Source organism: Mesoplodon bidens (assembly GCF_964165515.1).
Source record: "Mesoplodon bidens genome assembly, chromosome: 8".
Lineage (NCBI taxonomy): Eukaryota > Metazoa > Chordata > Mammalia > Artiodactyla > Ziphiidae > Mesoplodon > Mesoplodon bidens.
In genome coordinates this window covers 55,458,671-55,478,099 of record NC_138165.1, presented here as the reverse complement: position 1 = coordinate 55,478,099, position 19,429 = coordinate 55,458,671, and the positions used below count along the sequence as shown (strand labels likewise).

Genomic DNA, 19,429 nt, shown 5'->3' with positions numbered 1-19,429 from the left:
GATAAATGTTTGTGAAACTTATGCCTCTAGGACTCAAATTTTAACAGCTAGGAGAAAACAACTAGAAGACAACATTTGAAATAAAATAATTTGACATTCCCTGAAAAAAAATCATGTTTTTAATTGCATATTATTTTATTGGATACTATGTAAAACCAAGAGAAAAATCTATAACTTGATTTCTGACTTCAAGATGCTTACTACTTTATTGGAGAAGTAAAGAGCAAAGGAAGAAGATAGAAATTAAAAAAGCAAATTAAAAATGTGACCGCATATTTTCTTGGACAAATTCTAGATATAGAAAGGAGAAATAAGTGGAGAGCAAGAATATTTGGAAGAAGACTCTTAAAGAAGAAAGATTTGACCTAGTAGGTTTTAAAAAATATCCAGGATTTTTAGAGACAAAGAGGGAAAGTACAATATAAGCAGAAGAAACAAAATGAAAAAAGTTTATGATGTATGGGTTCTTAGGAGCCTGACGAAGCCTGGGTACTTCTAATCAGAAATTTTTAAAGACTACAAAAACAGTAAGGAAAAAGTAAAAAAAAAAAAAAGTTTACATAGAAAAAAGTATCAAATATATTCAAATACAATTATCAAAATTAAAAAAAACACAATTTTTGATGGAGTAATATATGTACTTTTTTAAATTAATGCATTCAATAACAAGATTGAGCAGTGGGTCTAATGACTCCCATTATTGAAGTAGCAGTGGTTTTCAAAGCCTGAACATAAGTGATATTTTGTGATATTAGCAACAACTTTAACATGATATGAATATGCCTATCACTTCTATTGGAAACATAGTCATAGTTGCTGCTAAGAATTGGTCTGTGGTATACATTCACAACTGAAAGAAATGTTAACCTTCAGTGAGAGATTAAAGAAAATGAAGGTGTAAAATTTTTCCTAACAAACTTCATAGACCCCTTCAATTCTATCCATGGACCTGTAAGTGTCCTGTGACTCAAATTAAGAATCTGGAGAAGACAGTGGGAAGCCACCATTCATTAAGCACTTAATGGGTATAGGGCACAGCAAAAAGTGCTTCATGTTATTCTTACAGCATGTTGTTGTAATGGGAATTGATATTTGAAAGATGAGAAAACTAAGGCTCAAGGAATTTTAGGTAACTTGCCTGCAGCCACATACATAATGAATGTCATTTATAGGATTAGAGTCAAATTTCAGATTCCATAGCCTTTGTTTGCTTTTCCTACTGTGGAATATGATCTAGAGAATCAGCAGAATGTCTTTTTTTTTTTTTTTTTTTTGCGGTACGCGGGCCTCTCACTGTTGTGGCCTCTCCCGTTGTGGAGCACAGGATCCGGACGCGCAGGCCCAGCAGCCATGGCTCACGGTCCCAGCCGCTCCGTGGCATGTGGGATCTTCCCGGACTGGGGCACGAACCCGTGTCCCCTACATCGGCAGGCGGACTCTCAACCACTGCGCCACCAGGGAAGCCCCAGCAGAATGTCTTAAATGGGCAATCAAAAGATGAACACAGCCAGAGCAAGGAGTTGTTTTCAAGAGTAGTAGAAATACAGTTGGAAGTGTGGGACAGGGTCGGTCTTTGGAGGATTCTAAACATTCAAAGAGAAATAAAAGTAAATGCTTTGGAGCATACAAAAATAAGCACCTAGGGAGGAAGATGACAAAAGCAGTTATTTAAGGAAAAGATAATCAGATGGACTGTAATGGTAAAGGATTATTGTAATATTTTCTGTCCAAAAGATTTTGAAGTAGGTCTAGTATGACACATTATACTTAAATGCCTTTTCTAAAATTAGTTGTACCCATTATTGATTTTCTGAGGTGTTTTTGCATTTTTTCTCAATATCTATTCTTAAATATAGCAAAACACACATCTACTTACTGACACTTGTGCAACTTTCACCATCCACATCCAGCTTCCACCCTTCATAACATGAGCACTTGACTGTGTGCTTGTGTTGCTCACACACTTGACTGCACTTCAGATGATTGCTGCAATAATCTACAATTTCACATGTTTTATTGTCTCTGCTGAGTTGAAGTCCTTCAGGGCAAGAACAGACAATTCCTCTTCCAGGAACAACAGAACAGTGGTTGCTACAGCCTCCATTGTTCAGTGAACATTCATCTATAAAAGGAGAGGAACAGATTATAGGGCATCATCAACTGTTTTGCTCAATTAAATACTAATCATTGAACTCAATTCTCTAAGGCTGGAATTAGAGAAAGGATATTATAAATGAATGGAGAAAGCACTCTTTAGATTTTTGTCCCAGAAGGTGGGGTAGGAATGATGAAAGAATTCATCTAATGACCAAATAGAGTTCTATATGACAGAAATTGGGAATGGAAGATTTTCATTTCTATAAATCTTTGGAGTACACTTTGTTTTACTCCATAGAAGTAAAGTGAGTTCAATGTTTCTATTATTACTGGAAAGATTATGCTGAGCCTTTAAGCAGTTATGCAAAATCAGTTTTTGAGGGCTTCCAAAAGGGACTCACATACAGTGGTGATCTGAAAATCTGACTTATCTCAGTGTTTATAAATAAACAGGCATACACACACACATGTATGTATTATATCTATATATCTTTTTCTACATCTATAGTGTGATTTATAATAATAATCCAGAATGGATTAGTTTGTCCTTTACTGGCTACAGATATTTATTTATTTACTTTTATTTTCTTAGATATTTATTTTTAAATTAGGTAAATTATACATTGTACTTCATATATTGGTTATTATTATTAATTCAATGAAGCCATGGAAACATAATAAATAATACACAAAAATCCTTGACCTGGCATTTTGGCTGAAATAATCAGCAAGTAGACTGTTGTATAAAGAAAGAGAACTTTTCTTTCAGGGCACTAATAGTTTATAATTACACATTAGATATATTTATTTATCATTCTATTTCATCACAAGATTGTAGGATCCATGAGGGTATGCAAAATATTCATTCTGTTTACCATGTATATCCCACAGCTAGCATAGTGCCTAGCATAGAGTAAGCAGTTAAAAATATTTCTTGAATAACCAAATTTAACAAAGTCATCCAAAAGCACACAACTGCCCCTAAATTGAGCTAGTATTTGTCCAACTGGGAAATTTCAAGATGTCATATTTACGCCCTTGACAAAAATAGCAAATAATTGTTTTCACAACCATGATATTATCTATTATTATATACTATTAGGTGCATAGTAATAAGGCCAAAGGAAGCATTCTTTCTTTGCTTTAAAAATATGTTTGAGCAGTTTTCAAAGACTGTTCAGTTAGGTGTGTTTTGAGACATACTGAAAAGGAATGTTGTTCAATGATGGGCGAATTGCAATAATAATTACTTATATACCTCTAATATTTCCTGTTCTCTATGGAAATCCATCCAGCTCAAAAAATTGGACTGGAATGTAAGGCTTTCAAAAATATTCTCTACACATTTTAAACTTCTGTATGGGTCAACTATTCTTCACATTTGTCACCATAAAAGAAGTTACAGTAAAAAGAAAAGAAAAATGATTACATTAACTGTTTTCTCTAAGAATTCAAGTTTGGCATTATTTTAGAAGAAAAAAAAACATAGATTCATTTCTTGGTTCCCTCAAATATGTTTGTTCACCTGTAATCATAATCATTTAAAAACAGCAGTCGTTTCAAAGCCTTTGCCCCATTTTGTTCCATTGACATTCTTTTTCAAGAGAATTACTGTAAAGAAATGTCATCATACACAGCAGGTGAAAAAAACTGTTACAATGCTTTTAGCTTATTTCAAGTACGACTGTTCTCTCAGCATTCAAATGTCTCTTTCTGACACTACCTGTGGAATTAAATCCTAGATTTTAGGATAAACAAAATTCACATTGAAACTCTACAACTTAATATATAAATTTAATGGCAATGTTTGTATGGCTAGCCCCTTGTTAATTTTCCCTTAACCCTAAACCTATCATTCAATCCTGCAGCTTCTTTTTAAATTTTTTGCTACCTGACAAAGACTCTCTCATTGACCAAACTCTAGTCAAGCGCCTCTGAACCCTCAGTCTTGGCTGATAAAACTGCAGACTCTCAGCACAAACAATTTCATTGTCTAATCCTCTCCCTAACCCCCTCTTCCCAAGCCAATAAAAGACTTGGACAAACACTAGCACAGTTTTTAACAGCTCATGGCAGCATCCCTAAAATGACCTCAGCCCTCCTTAAAGTGCCTTCCTGAGAAAGCTCCATGACTCCATGATGCTGAAGAAATCTACTATTGTTTTCCCCAAAACCTGATGATAGGCAGATAGGGTCCTGAGCCCCATCTCAGAGCAGTTACTTTAGAAAACTTGCAATATAAATCCTTTCTCTGTACCTTTGGGATGTCAATCATCTACCACCCAGAACTGTTCCTCCCAACCCCAGAATCTGAAAGCCATCTTTTTGAAATGCAAACATTTAAGGAGATAACTATCTCACCCTTACTCCCAACCCTGTGGGTACCTTGCTCTGACTTGTACCACTGCCTCTAGTCATAAAGATATGAGAAGTTTGTCTCTTCTCTGGGATGAGCACCAATTAACAAACTCAGATGGCCTAGTCACATGGGCCAATGCCCCATTAACACCCTTTAGTGCCTTTCCCATAGCACATTCCAGCCTTTAAAAAGTTTCTCATCTTTTATTTTGGTGAAGCTGATTTCAATTAATTTTGGATACTCTTCCCTATTGCAATAGTTATTACTGAGTAAATATCACTTTAATTAGTATCCAGTTTTATCTTTGACATACCCTTATAACAAAAATCAACAGTTAACTCCCTTCTTGAATGATTGAAATCTCTTCTTATTTCTTTCTTAAGTGCATATCTCTTTCCTCTTGAAATCACTTAAAATTCCCCCTGAAAAAATAATCTCTCCAACAGGATTCAACTTATCTTCTTGAGCTCTCTCTTTTTTAAAAATTTTATAGACCAGATTTATTTGGAGAAAACAAACAACCTCACTACCCAAACGATGGACGTTTACATCTCAAGACACCTCCCAAATATTGTCTACAGATTACAAGTCATTTTCATAAATTTTACATGTATTGAGGAACAGGATATGAATCAATCCCTGTTTTTGTTTCAACGGGGGTAGGGTAGAGTAGGGGGATAAAAAACAGCTATTTTAGATACAACTATTTGGAAGGAGTTGACATGAAGAGGGCAAACCATACATTTTCACCATCTATAGCAAATGGTTTAAAAAACCCTTTCATCTTTGGGTATCTTTCTCTAAAATCCACTCTTTAGCACAAGCCAATTCATGCCAATTATTTAAAGTTAATTCACTTGGTATACCTTTCATGTCCACTGGGTAAATGATTCATTATGCCCATTGCTGCAGCGCTCAAGCCAACATCCCCGCCTGGCTGGACAGGGCCTAACCTAGTATTGGTTGGAAAAGGATTTGAAAACAAGAGACTGAAGTGTCACTTCCCTACAGGAACCAATATTGCCGACCATCTACAAACTGACACTACAAAGGTGCACATAAAAGCACCTTTTCGGAGAAAAGAAGAGCCTTCTGAAATTCAGTCAATCCCTTGACCAGTGATTGTTTTTGTTTTTCATTGTTCTAATTCTCCCTCAACTTCACCTCATAAAGGACAGAGTATGTGAGTTCAATATGCCACAGTGCTGCAATCAGTATAAAAATGTCTCTTTATCTCCTCTGGTACTTCCACACCTAGCTTTACAGTGACCTTTTCTACTCCCTGTACTCATTTAAAATCTTTGAGCAAGGCTTCTTAGCCAATGAATACAGTAGCTTGATAAGCAAGAACTGATTTTCAACCTTGAAGTAGACAGAGAAATGAATTCAGAAGAAATACCCTTTTCTATTTTATATTCCCATTTTAGGGAGCAGAGAATAGGAAAATAGGCTGCATTTTCTTATGATTCTCTTCATTTTTCTTAATGACTGTATTTTCTCTTCTTTGCCTTTTATTTACTTCATTTAACCCAAAGGGTGAAGAAAAGATGGAAAAGCACTAATTTATTTCAAGACCTGTAGTCCATTAGGTATTATTACCATGATTTCCTAATAGATATCATCTCCATATTTGTTATAAGGAAACTGGCAATTCCAGAAACTAAGCCACCTGCCTAGGTGACTTAATCGAAGTAATTGAAGATTAGAATTCAAACTTGTCAACATCTCATTTTTTCTATAATTATACACTTTCAATTTTAAGACTGCTGATAGTTTCCTACTTTTAGAATTGCTCTTACAAACTTCATGGCAATTCTCATACATGGTAATGTAAGAGATCTTTCCATCCACCGAACTACTCCACCAGGGAGAACAAGCTGGGAGAAAAAGAAGTGAATACAGATAAACTACGTCTGTCATCCTTTATTTGTAATTCTTTAAATTTAATTTTAGGGTTTCTGTTTGTTTAAATGATAGCATCACTGAATGAAGACTGTTGTATTTACTGTTTCAAGGTTGTTTTATAGAATCAAAGACTATTTGGAAGAAAGGATGTTTTATTACATACATTTAAAAAAGAATAATAGTCTTTTTTATATCGGTCAGTATGCTATTAATGCTCAATTCAGATCAATATATGATAACTTTAGGCTTAAATGTAGTTGTCTTTCCTATTTCCAATCAGGCAGGTTCATCATTTCCTAAAGTCATTTTCTCACAGCCTCAAGTCATCTCATTATTGTTCTTATCGTGCTGTAAATCTTCATCATTACTCTATTGATGTCACCTTCAGTATTATCTAGAAAACATATTTTTAAAATCTCCTTGCCAAATCTCTGATCTCCCCACAGAGAAGGAAATGTAATTGCTTTATATGTGCTGGTGGCATAAGGAGATGGCTAGTGAAAAGTGATTTCAAAGCTCAAAAGCTATCACATTGAAATCATCATTTTAACTAGATAAAGCATACTAAAGAAAGCTACTGTATGAAAACTAAAAACTTCTGAGAAAATTATATAAAATCAAGTAACATTCTATTGATTTCATTATCCAGTTTCTTCCTTTCCTCTTTTTTAAAAAAAGGTTTCTGTGGTAATGATCCGAAGTCCTGACAAAATACATTGGGTGGTAGTAAATTTCATCCCATAGTTTAATAATAACAGGAGTCTTCTGTTCTGAGCAACTCACTGACAGAATATAATCAATTCAATTGTGGGAACATCTTTGACTATTCAGAGATCTAAATGATGAATGCAGCTGTACAATTGTTAAGTTAGTTGGATTAGGGTAGCCTTTTCTGCTTCATTTTTAGAGATTTCTGATAATATTTAATTTTTAAAATAAATATACAGTGCCTGTAAAATGTAAACAGGATTCAACTCTAAAAGTTACATTTAAAGAAATGACTGGAAGGAACAAATGCTACCATAATAACTATCAGCTAGTGGACTGAAAGGTTCTAGTCTCCAGAAAGAAGCAATGCAGTGAAACGTGCAATACCACAGAGGTCGCCTTCGTCAGATCCATCAGGACAATCCCTTCTCCCATTGCAGAGTTTCTCTGGCTGCAGGCAGACTGAAGTGTCATTAGCACAAGGGTACTTGGGTGGCCCACACAAGAAACTGTCACAGTCATCTTCATCTGATTGATCTTCACAATCGATATCTCCATCACATACCCAGTCTTTGTTGATGCATCTCCCTTGAGAAAATAGCAACAACATGCATTTAATTTTTGCAGTTAAGCCACTGGAATAATGAGTAATCATTGTCTTCAGTCAGAGGCAGAACAAATTGCCATTAGCAAGAAATCTATTTGCTGATAGTTTGACATTTTCATGACAACATTTGAGTAGTTCTTGTCCTCATTGTAATAGTGTTCTTAGTGTTAAAGCCTTGATATTTTCTTTAGTTTCAAGTTATTGCCCTACCCTATTAAAAAAAAATCTGTAACTCATTGAAAGTTTAATTACTTTTAAAAGCAAATTTTAAAGATATATTTATAGTAGTATGAGTCCTTTTCAGAGCCCTAAATTTAGATAAGTACTATCACTGTACTTTGGAGACCTAAAATTAAGCAAATGCTTTATTTTTGAAGGCGAAGATGTCCTTCTATTTACATTTATAACCTTAGCAACTCAACTCCTCACATTCAGACTTATGTACATGCCCTTTCATAGAAGAATGTAAAATGTTACTAAACATTTTAGTAGCTAAAATATATACAGACAAAATTTAGAGAAATATGTTCTTTATTGACTTTGAAAGAAAAAAATGAAATGATTATTGTTTAGCCAGAATGTTTCAAAAGTAACAATGTGAAATTCCTAGAAAGCAATGGGTATTGACTATGTAAACTGTTTTTTTCTTTACAAATTATTCTTCCTTTCCAGAATATTTGTATTTTTCTTCTAATTAATCATCTTTTATGAATTATACAATGTTAATATGTAATGTGAATAAAAAATGTTCCTAAAGATAAATACTGGTTATTGGTTGACTACATCAACATCTCATAAAATGAGTGGGGCAAATAAAAGGGAAATGGAAAAGTGTTAGTTTGTATATGTCCAAGAGTCATTATGTATTTAAATGTCTTCTTCAAACTTAAGGCTACTGAATTTTAAAATATTTGTGAAAAGATGTTTTATTTATAGAAACATATTAATAATTCTCTATGCTACTATATATCAAATAAGAGAAAAACACAAATGATCAGTTCCACAGTTAATATAAATACATTTGATAATATTCAACATTATTTATTGATCAAAATAAAATGAATTATTTTATTCACATAAAATGAACACTTCATTAATGAATTTGAATATAAATGGAGGAACATTATAAAATTTTGCTTTAACATCATAAATAAAACTAATGTTATTATTTTATATTGTCTGGAAATATTATGTAATGTAATTAGACAATAGAAAGAAATGAGGTATAAAACTAGAAAAGAATATCATTACATGCAGTTAATATAATCACATAATTATAAATCAATAAAAACTAAATAAGAACTATAAGAAACTAAGAATTTAAAATATATGTAGCTAGTTTCAAAAATTATACAAAAATCAATAGAATTCATATATACAAAGATAATATAATAGAAGAAAAGGTCAACCAAACAATCTACCATAAAATAAAGTATTTTGAGTTAAACTACACAAAAACTGTATATAATTTATATGAAAATTTAAAAGTTTATAAAGAAACTCAAAAGAAGCCTGGAATAAAGATATAGTTTGGTTTTAGAGAGGAAGATATATTAAAGGTATTATTTTTCCCCTAATTAATACCATCCCAATAAAATAGTAACAATATTATTGTAATCCCATGAACTTATCCTAAACTTAAGAAAATAAAACTGCAAATATCATGAGGAGTCTTCTAAAAAAAATAGAGGAACACTGATGAGTAGGAACTATATATGCCAGAAATTTAGAAGTGTTTTAAAGTAACATTGGTTAAATTTTTTTCATAACAGGATATCAATAAGCATCAATAATTAAACGGCATAGAGACATGAGAAGTACAGTCATATATGTATGTGATTTTAATATACAAAAACTGGTAATTCAAAATAGTAGAGAATAAATAATTACAAAATTAATAATGTTAGGATTGTTGATGAGCCACCTGGAGAAAAAAAAATGTTGAAGCTTTACTTGATACTTACACCAAAAAAAATTATAGACAGATCAAAGAAGTGTTTTAAAATAATAACAATGATAATACACAAACATTCTAGAATAAAATAGCTATTAAAACAAAAACATTGCAAACATAGAAAACATAAAGGACAAATTGATAAACTTAAATACTGTCCACACTGAGCAATAAAATCCATCTACAGAGTCAACATAAAGTCAATAAAACAGAAAAAAAAATCATTATTTTTGACAAAAAGGGCATATTTCTTTAAAATAGAAAAGCCTCATAAATCAGTATGATAAAGATCAATAAACCAATATAAGTGCAAGATTCACAATGAATCAATAATGGCTTACAAATGTAAGATGTCCAAAAAATCTTTCAATTAAAAAAGTGAACAAAAATGGCAATATGATAGCATTTTTTCTCTCAGATTGATTAATATTAAAAAGTTGTATAACACAAAGATAGATTTGACAAGGGTATAAAAAAACAACTCCAGTGTTGAAGGGGCTACAAATTGGGATAATCTCTCTGTAGGCCAATATTATGAAATCTAGTAAATTAAAAATGTATCAACTCCTCATCACAGTAATTCTAATTTTGGAATTTTTTTCATTGGTGTATTTGCCCGATGCACAAAGATGCATATGCAAGGATATGTGTTGCTGCTTTGTATATATTAGCAAAAGTCTGGTAACAACTTAAATCAGCATTGCAAGACCGGTAACATCAATTACAATGCATCCATACATTGAAATTATACACTTGAGTGAAAAACAATGAGATAATTCTGCATAAATTAAAATAAAACAATCTTCAAAGCATGTTAATAAAAAATGGCCTACACCTGAGTATGCTGTAGGCTTTCTTTATCTTAGAAGAGAATTATCTGTTTACCAATATCTGTGACTATATTTCCATACATATGTCAATATAAGCACATGCATAGGCTTGTCTCTACAGGTATTCTTTCTGGAGGGTTACACAGGAAATAGTGAAAAATGATTGCTTCTGGCAAGGAAGACGAGGTGCCTGGAGTGGAAACCAGATGGATTTTTCATTGAATCCTTTTGTGTTATTTTATTTTCCTTACACTATATTTCCACATAACTTTTCAAAAAAAATACTAGCTCATTTTAAAATGATAAAGATGAAACATATACACATATGTCACAAAGTCAGATAGTTTCTATAAATACAGAGGCTACTCTGTACCTTATACTTTCCTGGAGAGTTTAGGTAGTATAAGAAAATCCTAAGACCCGTTCCCTGTCACCAAGGAGTTTATAATCTAGTTAGCAAGACAAGATCAATGCATAATACATATTTGTAGCCTAAAATATGACATCCTGTACTTAAGTATTAAATTGTATGGGATCATCTGCAAGTATAATAGAATGAAGGGAGAATTCAAGAATAATATAGTAATTTCCATTTTTAGTTTGTAAATCAAGATGCAGCTTACATTTTTTTCCTCATACACACTCCATAATGACATTCTTAACCACTGACTCCAGAATGACTTTAAAATTGTTTCAACAAGCCCATCCATAAATCACTATCAATCTTTTAGAGTCAGAATAGCAGTAAAACCTATTTGCCATCCCTGATCTAAATGCTGCCTGGAAAAGGTAAAGAAAAATCTTATGCAAATGACTAATAACTTTAACATAGATTATGTTACCAGAGATATGAATAAATATGAATACATAGCTTAGATAAAATGTACAAATTTCAATAGTTCTCTCCTCCCACTGATTTTGCAGGGGATGTTTGAAACTTAATTGCTTTTCCCTTTCTTGTTTGGTTTTAATTTTTATAAAAATACAGATAAGAGAGTACACCAGGTATGATAAGTTTAGTTAAATTTCTATTTCATGACCATTAATTGAATAAAACCCAAAAGCAAATGACCTTAGTAAATATGCTTAAAGAGTGTTGATTTTTACTTGATTTGTATCAAGACAAATACTTACATAGTGAAATCACTGGACATCGCATAGTAAAAAGTCAAGTATTACAACTTCCCTTGTTTAAGCTCCTTCCTTTACATATATAAGAAAGTTGAAACTCAGGTCAAATTAGTATTTTTAAAACAAAATAAAGATTAATAATTCTAAAATGTGTTACAGAAATTATACACATCCAATATCTAAAAACACAAAATCTTTAAAAATAACTTTTAAAAATATTGTGCACAAATAAGTTCAAATAACCAAGTAAACCAAGCTCAAATTGTCTTTACTAATTCTTCTTTAAAGAGATATCACAGGTTAAAAAAATATTTGGTGTTCATTATCAAGTTGAGTTCTACATAATATTTTCTGATTTATTTATAAAGATGTTTTCAACTTGATTCTTGCTATGTGTGCAAGACACACTCTTGTGGGAATTGTAGTTTTGTCCTTTGAGCAAAGAGAATAAGAATGGCCAAGCAACAACAGCAGCAACCAAAAACAGAAATAACAAAAATCAGCATGTTGGTATCATGGCAGCTACTACAATCACACACACACATACACACACACACACACTCTCTCTCTCTCTCATACACACACTCAGGACTTTGTAAGGACTATTTTGATTTGTGTAACCTTGAAATATACAGTTTAGGTCTAAAATCAGTAGAAAGTCAACAGCTATTGGAAAACTAAGAGGTCCTATGAATTCCTAGAAAATGTGCTGCTTTCCTCAAATAAACTTATATTATCACTTCCAAAGTTCCTTTTCTATCTGTTAAACTGTTTTGGCTATTTAAAAAAAATAGTTTATTAATTTGTGAATTGCTCGACTTTCTTTTGTCTTTATGAAAGACAACATGCTACAAGAGAACAATTTCTGTCCTGGGATATGACTGGCAGTTAATATCAAGAATATGGGTATGAGGAAAAGTGAATCTTTGAAAAAATCCAAAAGGATTTACTTAATAATATTATTTTTTTGAATATTGGTTTTTGAAATACAATCTTTCTTTTAATTTGTATACTACTAACCTTTAATCCCACATACATATTTATTTCTCTAACAATGTTTGGCTTTGATTCAATTCAGCAAATATTTATTGAGTATTTTGTACCTGTCTAGCTACTGAACACTGTAGGAAAATTGAAAAGACAAATTCCTGACCTTGTGGAGGAATAAGTCGAGTAGTGACAAAGGTTCTATAAAAAAAGGATGAGATAAAAAAAAAGCCTTATAACAATTACAGAGTGCTATAGAATTTCAAGGAGCTAGAAAAGATGTATGATTGAAAGGCTGAGGAAGAGAAAGCTTTACTAAGATGTTATTTGGAAAGGGGTTTTGAAGAGTGGCAGTGAATAGTAGATACAGACACAGGAAAAAAGACATTTCATCCAAACAGCTGTCTTATGTGTATAGTCTTAACATTCAACTACATACCCTCTGCAAAAGCAAATAAAAGGAAAGAGAGAGAGAAGAATTTAATAGTATGGTACTTTACTGCTGCTACTCAGTGGGAGTGTGTCAGGGCATAGATGGTGAAAGTAAATCAACTCTCCCTTAATTTGGTCCCTCTTCCATTTCTGAGTGAATCCACTATAAAATTATATTTTGTATATTTATTCTTTGTTTTATGCTAAATATTTTCTTAATGATACAGCTTTACGTACAAATTTTCATCAAAACTGTATATACGGAACCATGTATACTGAGTTTTGTGGATGACTTTCAATGGTAATTTTGAACATAGGCAGTTTTAACTTTATTTGTTGAATCTAACCCACATATAAGATGCAACTCCTATATAAATGCATAAGCAGAGCAAGGGTGGGACTTGCTCCAGAGGCAGCAATAAAGCAGTTTGGGACTACAGTTCATGAAATGTTGATTCCTAATTTAAGAGTGTATCCTAATCTTACAGTGGAGAACCACTGAAAGATTTTGAGAAAGTCTGTGATCAGGTCCCAGCTTGCAAAGTAAGGGGAACCTAAAAACACGTGTAGAATGGATTGAAGATAATAATTGTCAGGGATAAAAATAGTAGACCACACAAAGGTCTGAGTGAGATATAATACAGACTTAAACTTAAGCTCTGATGTGTGAATGGAAAGAACAGAATGGGTGCTGTTAAGAGAAACTGTAGAGGCAGCATCAGTAGGACCTGGAAAATTATTACATGCTGGAAGTGTCAAAAGGTAGTTTCTGCTTTAAATTTAAATGTTTAGGAGAATGAAGATGTTTCTAACAGAAATCGAGGAGAGAGGAAGAATTTCTGGCTTTGGAGAGAAAGTGGGATGTTGAGCATAGCAATGGAAAAAATGCATTTGAAGCGTGGGGTTCAACATCAGTGACAGAAATTTGGGAGGCATTTACCTGGAGGTGATGGTTGAAACTTTGGGAACAGAAGAATTTGCTATGGACACCTTACAGAAAGATGAGAGGAGTAAAACAGAGAAATTAAGAGAAAAATCTGTGGAATGTCTGAGATGGATTATGTATTCAACAGATATTTTAAAATTAAATATAAGGGATAGGCAAAGGGAAAAGGAGCAAGGGAAGGTGAAATAAAAATAGAAATCTAAATGCTGAGTGGAAAGAGGACAATTCAATATGAGATTTCATAAGGAAAAGTTTCAAGGAAAGGATGTGTATTGGAGAGAAAGGTCAAGTATTGCAGAGAAAGAAGTCACTATACAGTATTAACAGTCAAAGGTATTGTTGATTAAGTTCATACTATGTTCTAGGCACTTTTTGTACAGTCTATTGGTTATCATTATTAATATCTCTATTTTACAGATCAGAAAACTGCACCTTAGAGAGGTTTGGTAATCTATGCAAACTCACGTAGTTACTGAATGGCAGAGGAGGACTCAAGATTGAGAAGAGGATGGGTTGAAAAATCATTCCTGGTGACAACTGAAACAGCAATTTCCATCAAAAGCAGGGAAAAGATGTTAGATAGTAAAAGGTAAAAGAATGAATGAGAAAAAAGACATCGAGATACACTACACAAGATGATTCAACGAAGGGAAGGAGGAAGACAGGAAAACTGATAAAATAAAATGTTTTTGAGGTTATTGTGCTAGGTATATTTATAAAGAGAAAGAAAAATTAGTGTAGAGAAAGAAATTGAAGACATGAGCAAGAAAAGTGACTAAGGTCCCATGGGATATAGGAGGTCAAAGGATCAATAGCTAAAGAAGACACCTTCTTGGCAGAATGGAGGATATTTCCTACTTAAGATACAGGATTAAAGGAGGAAAAGAGTAAGTATACAGCAAAGTGTTTAAAACTGCCAGTGGGAGGAATAAAGAGAGTAATATACAAGGCTTATAAGAAGCTATATGCACAAAAAATCTATTAGATTTAGAGCACATAGACAATGGAGAGCTCACCATGTTATTTCATCAGAAATAAATAAAAGTATACCATAGGGTCAGCTACAGGAAGGGAAGTGCTCTATTTAGAAATTCTTCATATACAATCCACCATATAATTTTAACAATATCACTATTCCATTGTAGGATATGTTTGGTTCTAATTATCCAGATTGATTTTTACCATAGATTAAACTCACCATTTCACTTTTTATTTACTGATACAACAACGGGGTAAGGGAAAAAAAAACCCAAAAAACAAAGAAACCCCCAAAAAACTAAACACAGAAAAGAATAACACTTTGCCATTCACGCAAGCCCACAATGGATTTTCATTACATGAGAGGATCAGAACAGAGGATGATGTTTATGAAGCCACTGTCAGAGTTAAATCCCCTTGTGTACCAGTTAGTTTTGTTACATTCTTCTGTTAAAGACTACTTCATCCTTAACTCTTAATTCAACGCTGGGACCTTACTTGAAAATGTATGTTACTTTTTCTAGTGGAATCTAGAGTGAAAGGTTATGGGTCAACACCAATCTATCACTTGGAAAGACAGTCAGTCATAAGGGGAGACTGTACAAGTATGACACCTCTCACTCTTTTTCCCTGGCCATCCTTTCCCCCATTCAAAGACAAATATTGACCACAGTTTCTTGTGAAACCTTCTGGAAATATTGTTATTATAGAAAAGAATATACTTGTGTTTATTTTCTTTTTATTTAAGCAATATTACATATTATGCCTACTAATATGTTCATTGACTTTTCACTAAAAATTTAATCATAGGGAAACGTCCATGTCAGTGTATTATAATGATTTCCATTTACTAAACTGTTGCAAGGTATTCTACCATATGTATATACCATAATGTTTCTACCTAGTGCCCTATTTTGGCCTATTTAGGTTATTTGCAACATTTAGCTCTTAAAAACAATTTAGTGGCAAATAGCATATGAAAAGATGCTCCACATCATATGTCATTAGGGAAATGAAAATTAAAACAATACTACTATAAACCTATTTGAATGATGAAAATCCAAAACACTGATACACTCAAATACTGGCGACGCTATCAAGCAATAAAAATTCCTCATTCATTTCTGGTGGGAATGCAAAATTCTACAGCCAATTTGGAAGAGTCTGGTAGTTTATTATGAAACCAAACATACTCTTACCATATGATCCAGCAATCACACTCCTTGGTATTTATCCAAATGAGATGAAAAACCAAACATACTCTTACCATATGATCCAGCAATCACACTCCTTTGTATTTACCCAAATGAGATGAAAACTTATGTCCACACAAAAACCTATACACAGATGTTTATAGCCACTTCATTCATAATTGCCAAAACTTGGAAGCAACCAAGTTGCCTTTCAGTAGGTTGAATGAATAAAGAAACTGTGGTACAACTAGACAATGGAATATCATTCAGTGTCAAAAAGAAATGAGCTAACAAGCCATGAAAAGACATGGAGGAACCTAAATGAATGTTATTAAGTGAAAGAAGCCAATCTGAAAAGGCTGCACGTACTATATGATTCCAGCTATATGACACTGTGGAAAAGTCAAAACTATGGAGACAGTAAAAAGATCAGATGTTGCCAGGGTTTGGGGGGAAGGCGGGATGACAGGCAGAGCACAGAGGATTTTTAGGTCAGTGAAACTATGATACTATGGTATCACATATCATTACACATTTGTCAAAATCCATAGTTTGTACAACATCGAGAGTGAACCCTAATGTAAACTATAGACTCTGGGTGATAATGATCTATCAGTGTAGGAATGCAGGGTCATTAATTGTAACAAATATACCAGAGGAGGATGTTTTTTCATGATGAATTATTCTCTTAATATATTGCTGGGTTTGCTCATATTTTATCTCGAATAATGGTAGTCATGGTCATCAGAGAGTTTGTAATTTTTGTGTGTATGGGAGGTACTAAATTTTGCGGTTGGAAAATCAACATTATGTGGCTTAAAAGCTTCTATTCCTTTCAAATTCTCTGGGGAGACAAAACAGCATTGTAGCAATGTTCCTTAAATAACTGGTAGAAATTTTCATCTGCACTTGAAACTTTTGGTGGAATAGTGACAGGGATTATATGTTGATTATTTTTTAAATTTTTATAAAATATACTGCCTATTTTTTTCCTTTCTAGAGTTAATTTTGAAAATATATATTTTTAAAAAACGATATGATTTTATTAATACAGATTTTTATGTTCACTTCTATGATACTTCATAGATAGTTTCTTTAACTTTTATAATTTCTTCAGCATCTGTGATTATTTTCCCATTCTCATTTTGTGCACTGCATTTTCAATGTGTTCTTCTTTACTAGGTCAGTTAATGTATTAGTGACTTTAGTTATTATTTCAACAACCTAATTCTTGAATTTTCACATATGCTATTTTCTTTCTTTTTTCTAAATTCAAACAATAATTTGATTTTGTTTCCCTTTGGTTTCTTTTGTTATTTTCTAACTTCTTGAGTTTGGTGTTGCATTAGTCAGGATAAGCTATGCTGCAGTAACAAACCCTAAAATCCAGGGACCTAACTCAGTAAAGGTTAATTTTTTGTTCGCATAAAATCAAGGAAGGTAAGGTCACCTTTGTCCATCTTGTATGTGTGCCCTCTAGACCCATACAGTAAGGAGATGCTCACTATAGGTTAACTGCCTTGCATGGACATGATATAGTCCCTTCGGCTCACAGTGCTTAGATAGAACTAGTCATTTGACCCCAATCTAAATGCAAGAGAGTTGAGAAATACAGTAAAGCATAAGGAGTTGGTGAACACTGTGTCTGGTACACATTGTCCAAAAACTATTTTTTAAATTACTTCATGTAACTACAGGTGTCTCAAAAGTCTCAGAATAGTTTTAACCTTCAATAATTTTAGAAATATAAATGCTACAAACATAAAAATCATTTAAAAGTTTATGTCAATTACTTATAATTTTGTAAGTTGAGTTTTAGTTACATATAATTCTATAAATTTTGAATATAACATTTAAATATATTTTTAGTTCAGCCCCTCTAAGTAAAGAGGGAAACTACTAGAACCAAACTTAAAAATGTATTATCCAGGATTCATAAAACTAAATATATGTTAACAATAACTAGAATTTCAAATGATGTCTTTTGTAAATTTACAGTATTTATACTTCTGAAATTGTTAAAGATTTAAAATACATTGAGAGTTTTGCGACACTCTGCATATAAATTTAGAAAATTATGATTTTTCCCATGAGCAATGCTTTATTTATATTCAATATATTCTGATAAGTATATATCTTTATTTTGTAAGTTCTACAAGTTTAGTTTGATTCCCTCTAGAATTAAGATAAAAAATGTTTTATTTTATTATTCAATTTCTAAGCGGAAGAGTGGTTTATGCTTCATAATTACGGGTTTATTTTATGATAATCAGAGAATTCTGCCTGCATTATTTCTATTTCATGGAATGTATTGAAGTTGTTTGTGACAATAAATGCTCATTTAAAAAATCTTTCCTGAACCTTGTAAAAGAAGGTTTATTTTTGGCCTTCTAAAAATAGAGTTATATTTTTATTAATTTGATCTAAACATTAATTCTTCAGATCTTCTACATCTGTATATACTCCTGCTGTTCTTTATATGAATTCTAGAATTGGGAAGGTTGGATCAAATTTACATTTCTACTAACAACTGGGGGCCCTATTTTCCTTGTAATCTTGTCATCAATGTATAATGTCAAAGGTTTCATTTATTTTTCCATTCTGAAGAATGGCATTTCTGGGTTTCTTTTCCATGAGAGAAGGACTTTCCTCCCCTGATTCCCTGACTATAATATACAGTTGATCCTCAAAAAACGTGGTGGTTAGGGGCACAGTTGAAAATCCAAGTTTAACTTTTGACTCCCTCTGAAGTTAACTACTAATCACCTACTGTTGACTGGAAACCTTAACATATATTTTGTATGATATGTGTATTATATACTGTATTCTTACAATAAAGTAGGCTAGATAAAGGAAAATGTTATTAAGGAAAATCATAAGGAAGAGAAAATACATTTACAGTAACTAGCTTATCAATACCATAAGATTGTGTTGTCTATTCACAAGATGAATCATCTGTCTGTCAGTGCCTACATCAATATTGTCTTATATGATACAACATACTGTAGATTTTATATGTGTTACTAACACGACATCAAAAATGAAAAAAAAAATGTGAATAAGATTCATATTTACTTACAGGTATAATAATTGATGCGTTGATAATGAAGAAGCAGCAATATGATTACTTCATGGTAGCCCAGGTATACACTGGTGGATGAATTTTTATAAATTTTTTATGGCATATAGTATTACAGTCATATTCAGATTACAGCATTACAAACATCATTACATCAAAAAAAAAAACACCTGTGATAATAGGCTTTCTCCAATGATGAGAGAAAGAGGCATACTGTACAGCG

General features: G+C 32.5%; 1 protein-coding gene across 1 annotated transcript in view; it reads right to left on the bottom strand.

Moving 5' to 3' along the window:
- Positions 1 to 19,429, bottom strand: part of LRP1B (LDL receptor related protein 1B) — a gene marked incomplete at its 3' end in the record, with an annotated part of 2,330,707 nt that overhangs the window by 650,625 nt on the left and 1,660,653 nt on the right. The window contains exons 43-44 of the mRNA XM_081243013.1: positions 7,457 to 7,657; positions 1,877 to 2,122 (exon numbers count right to left, since the gene is read on the bottom strand). Coding sequence (XP_081099139.1) covers positions 1,877 to 2,122; positions 7,457 to 7,657 — 447 coding nt within the window. The remainder of the gene's footprint in view (positions 1 to 1,876; positions 2,123 to 7,456; positions 7,658 to 19,429) is intronic.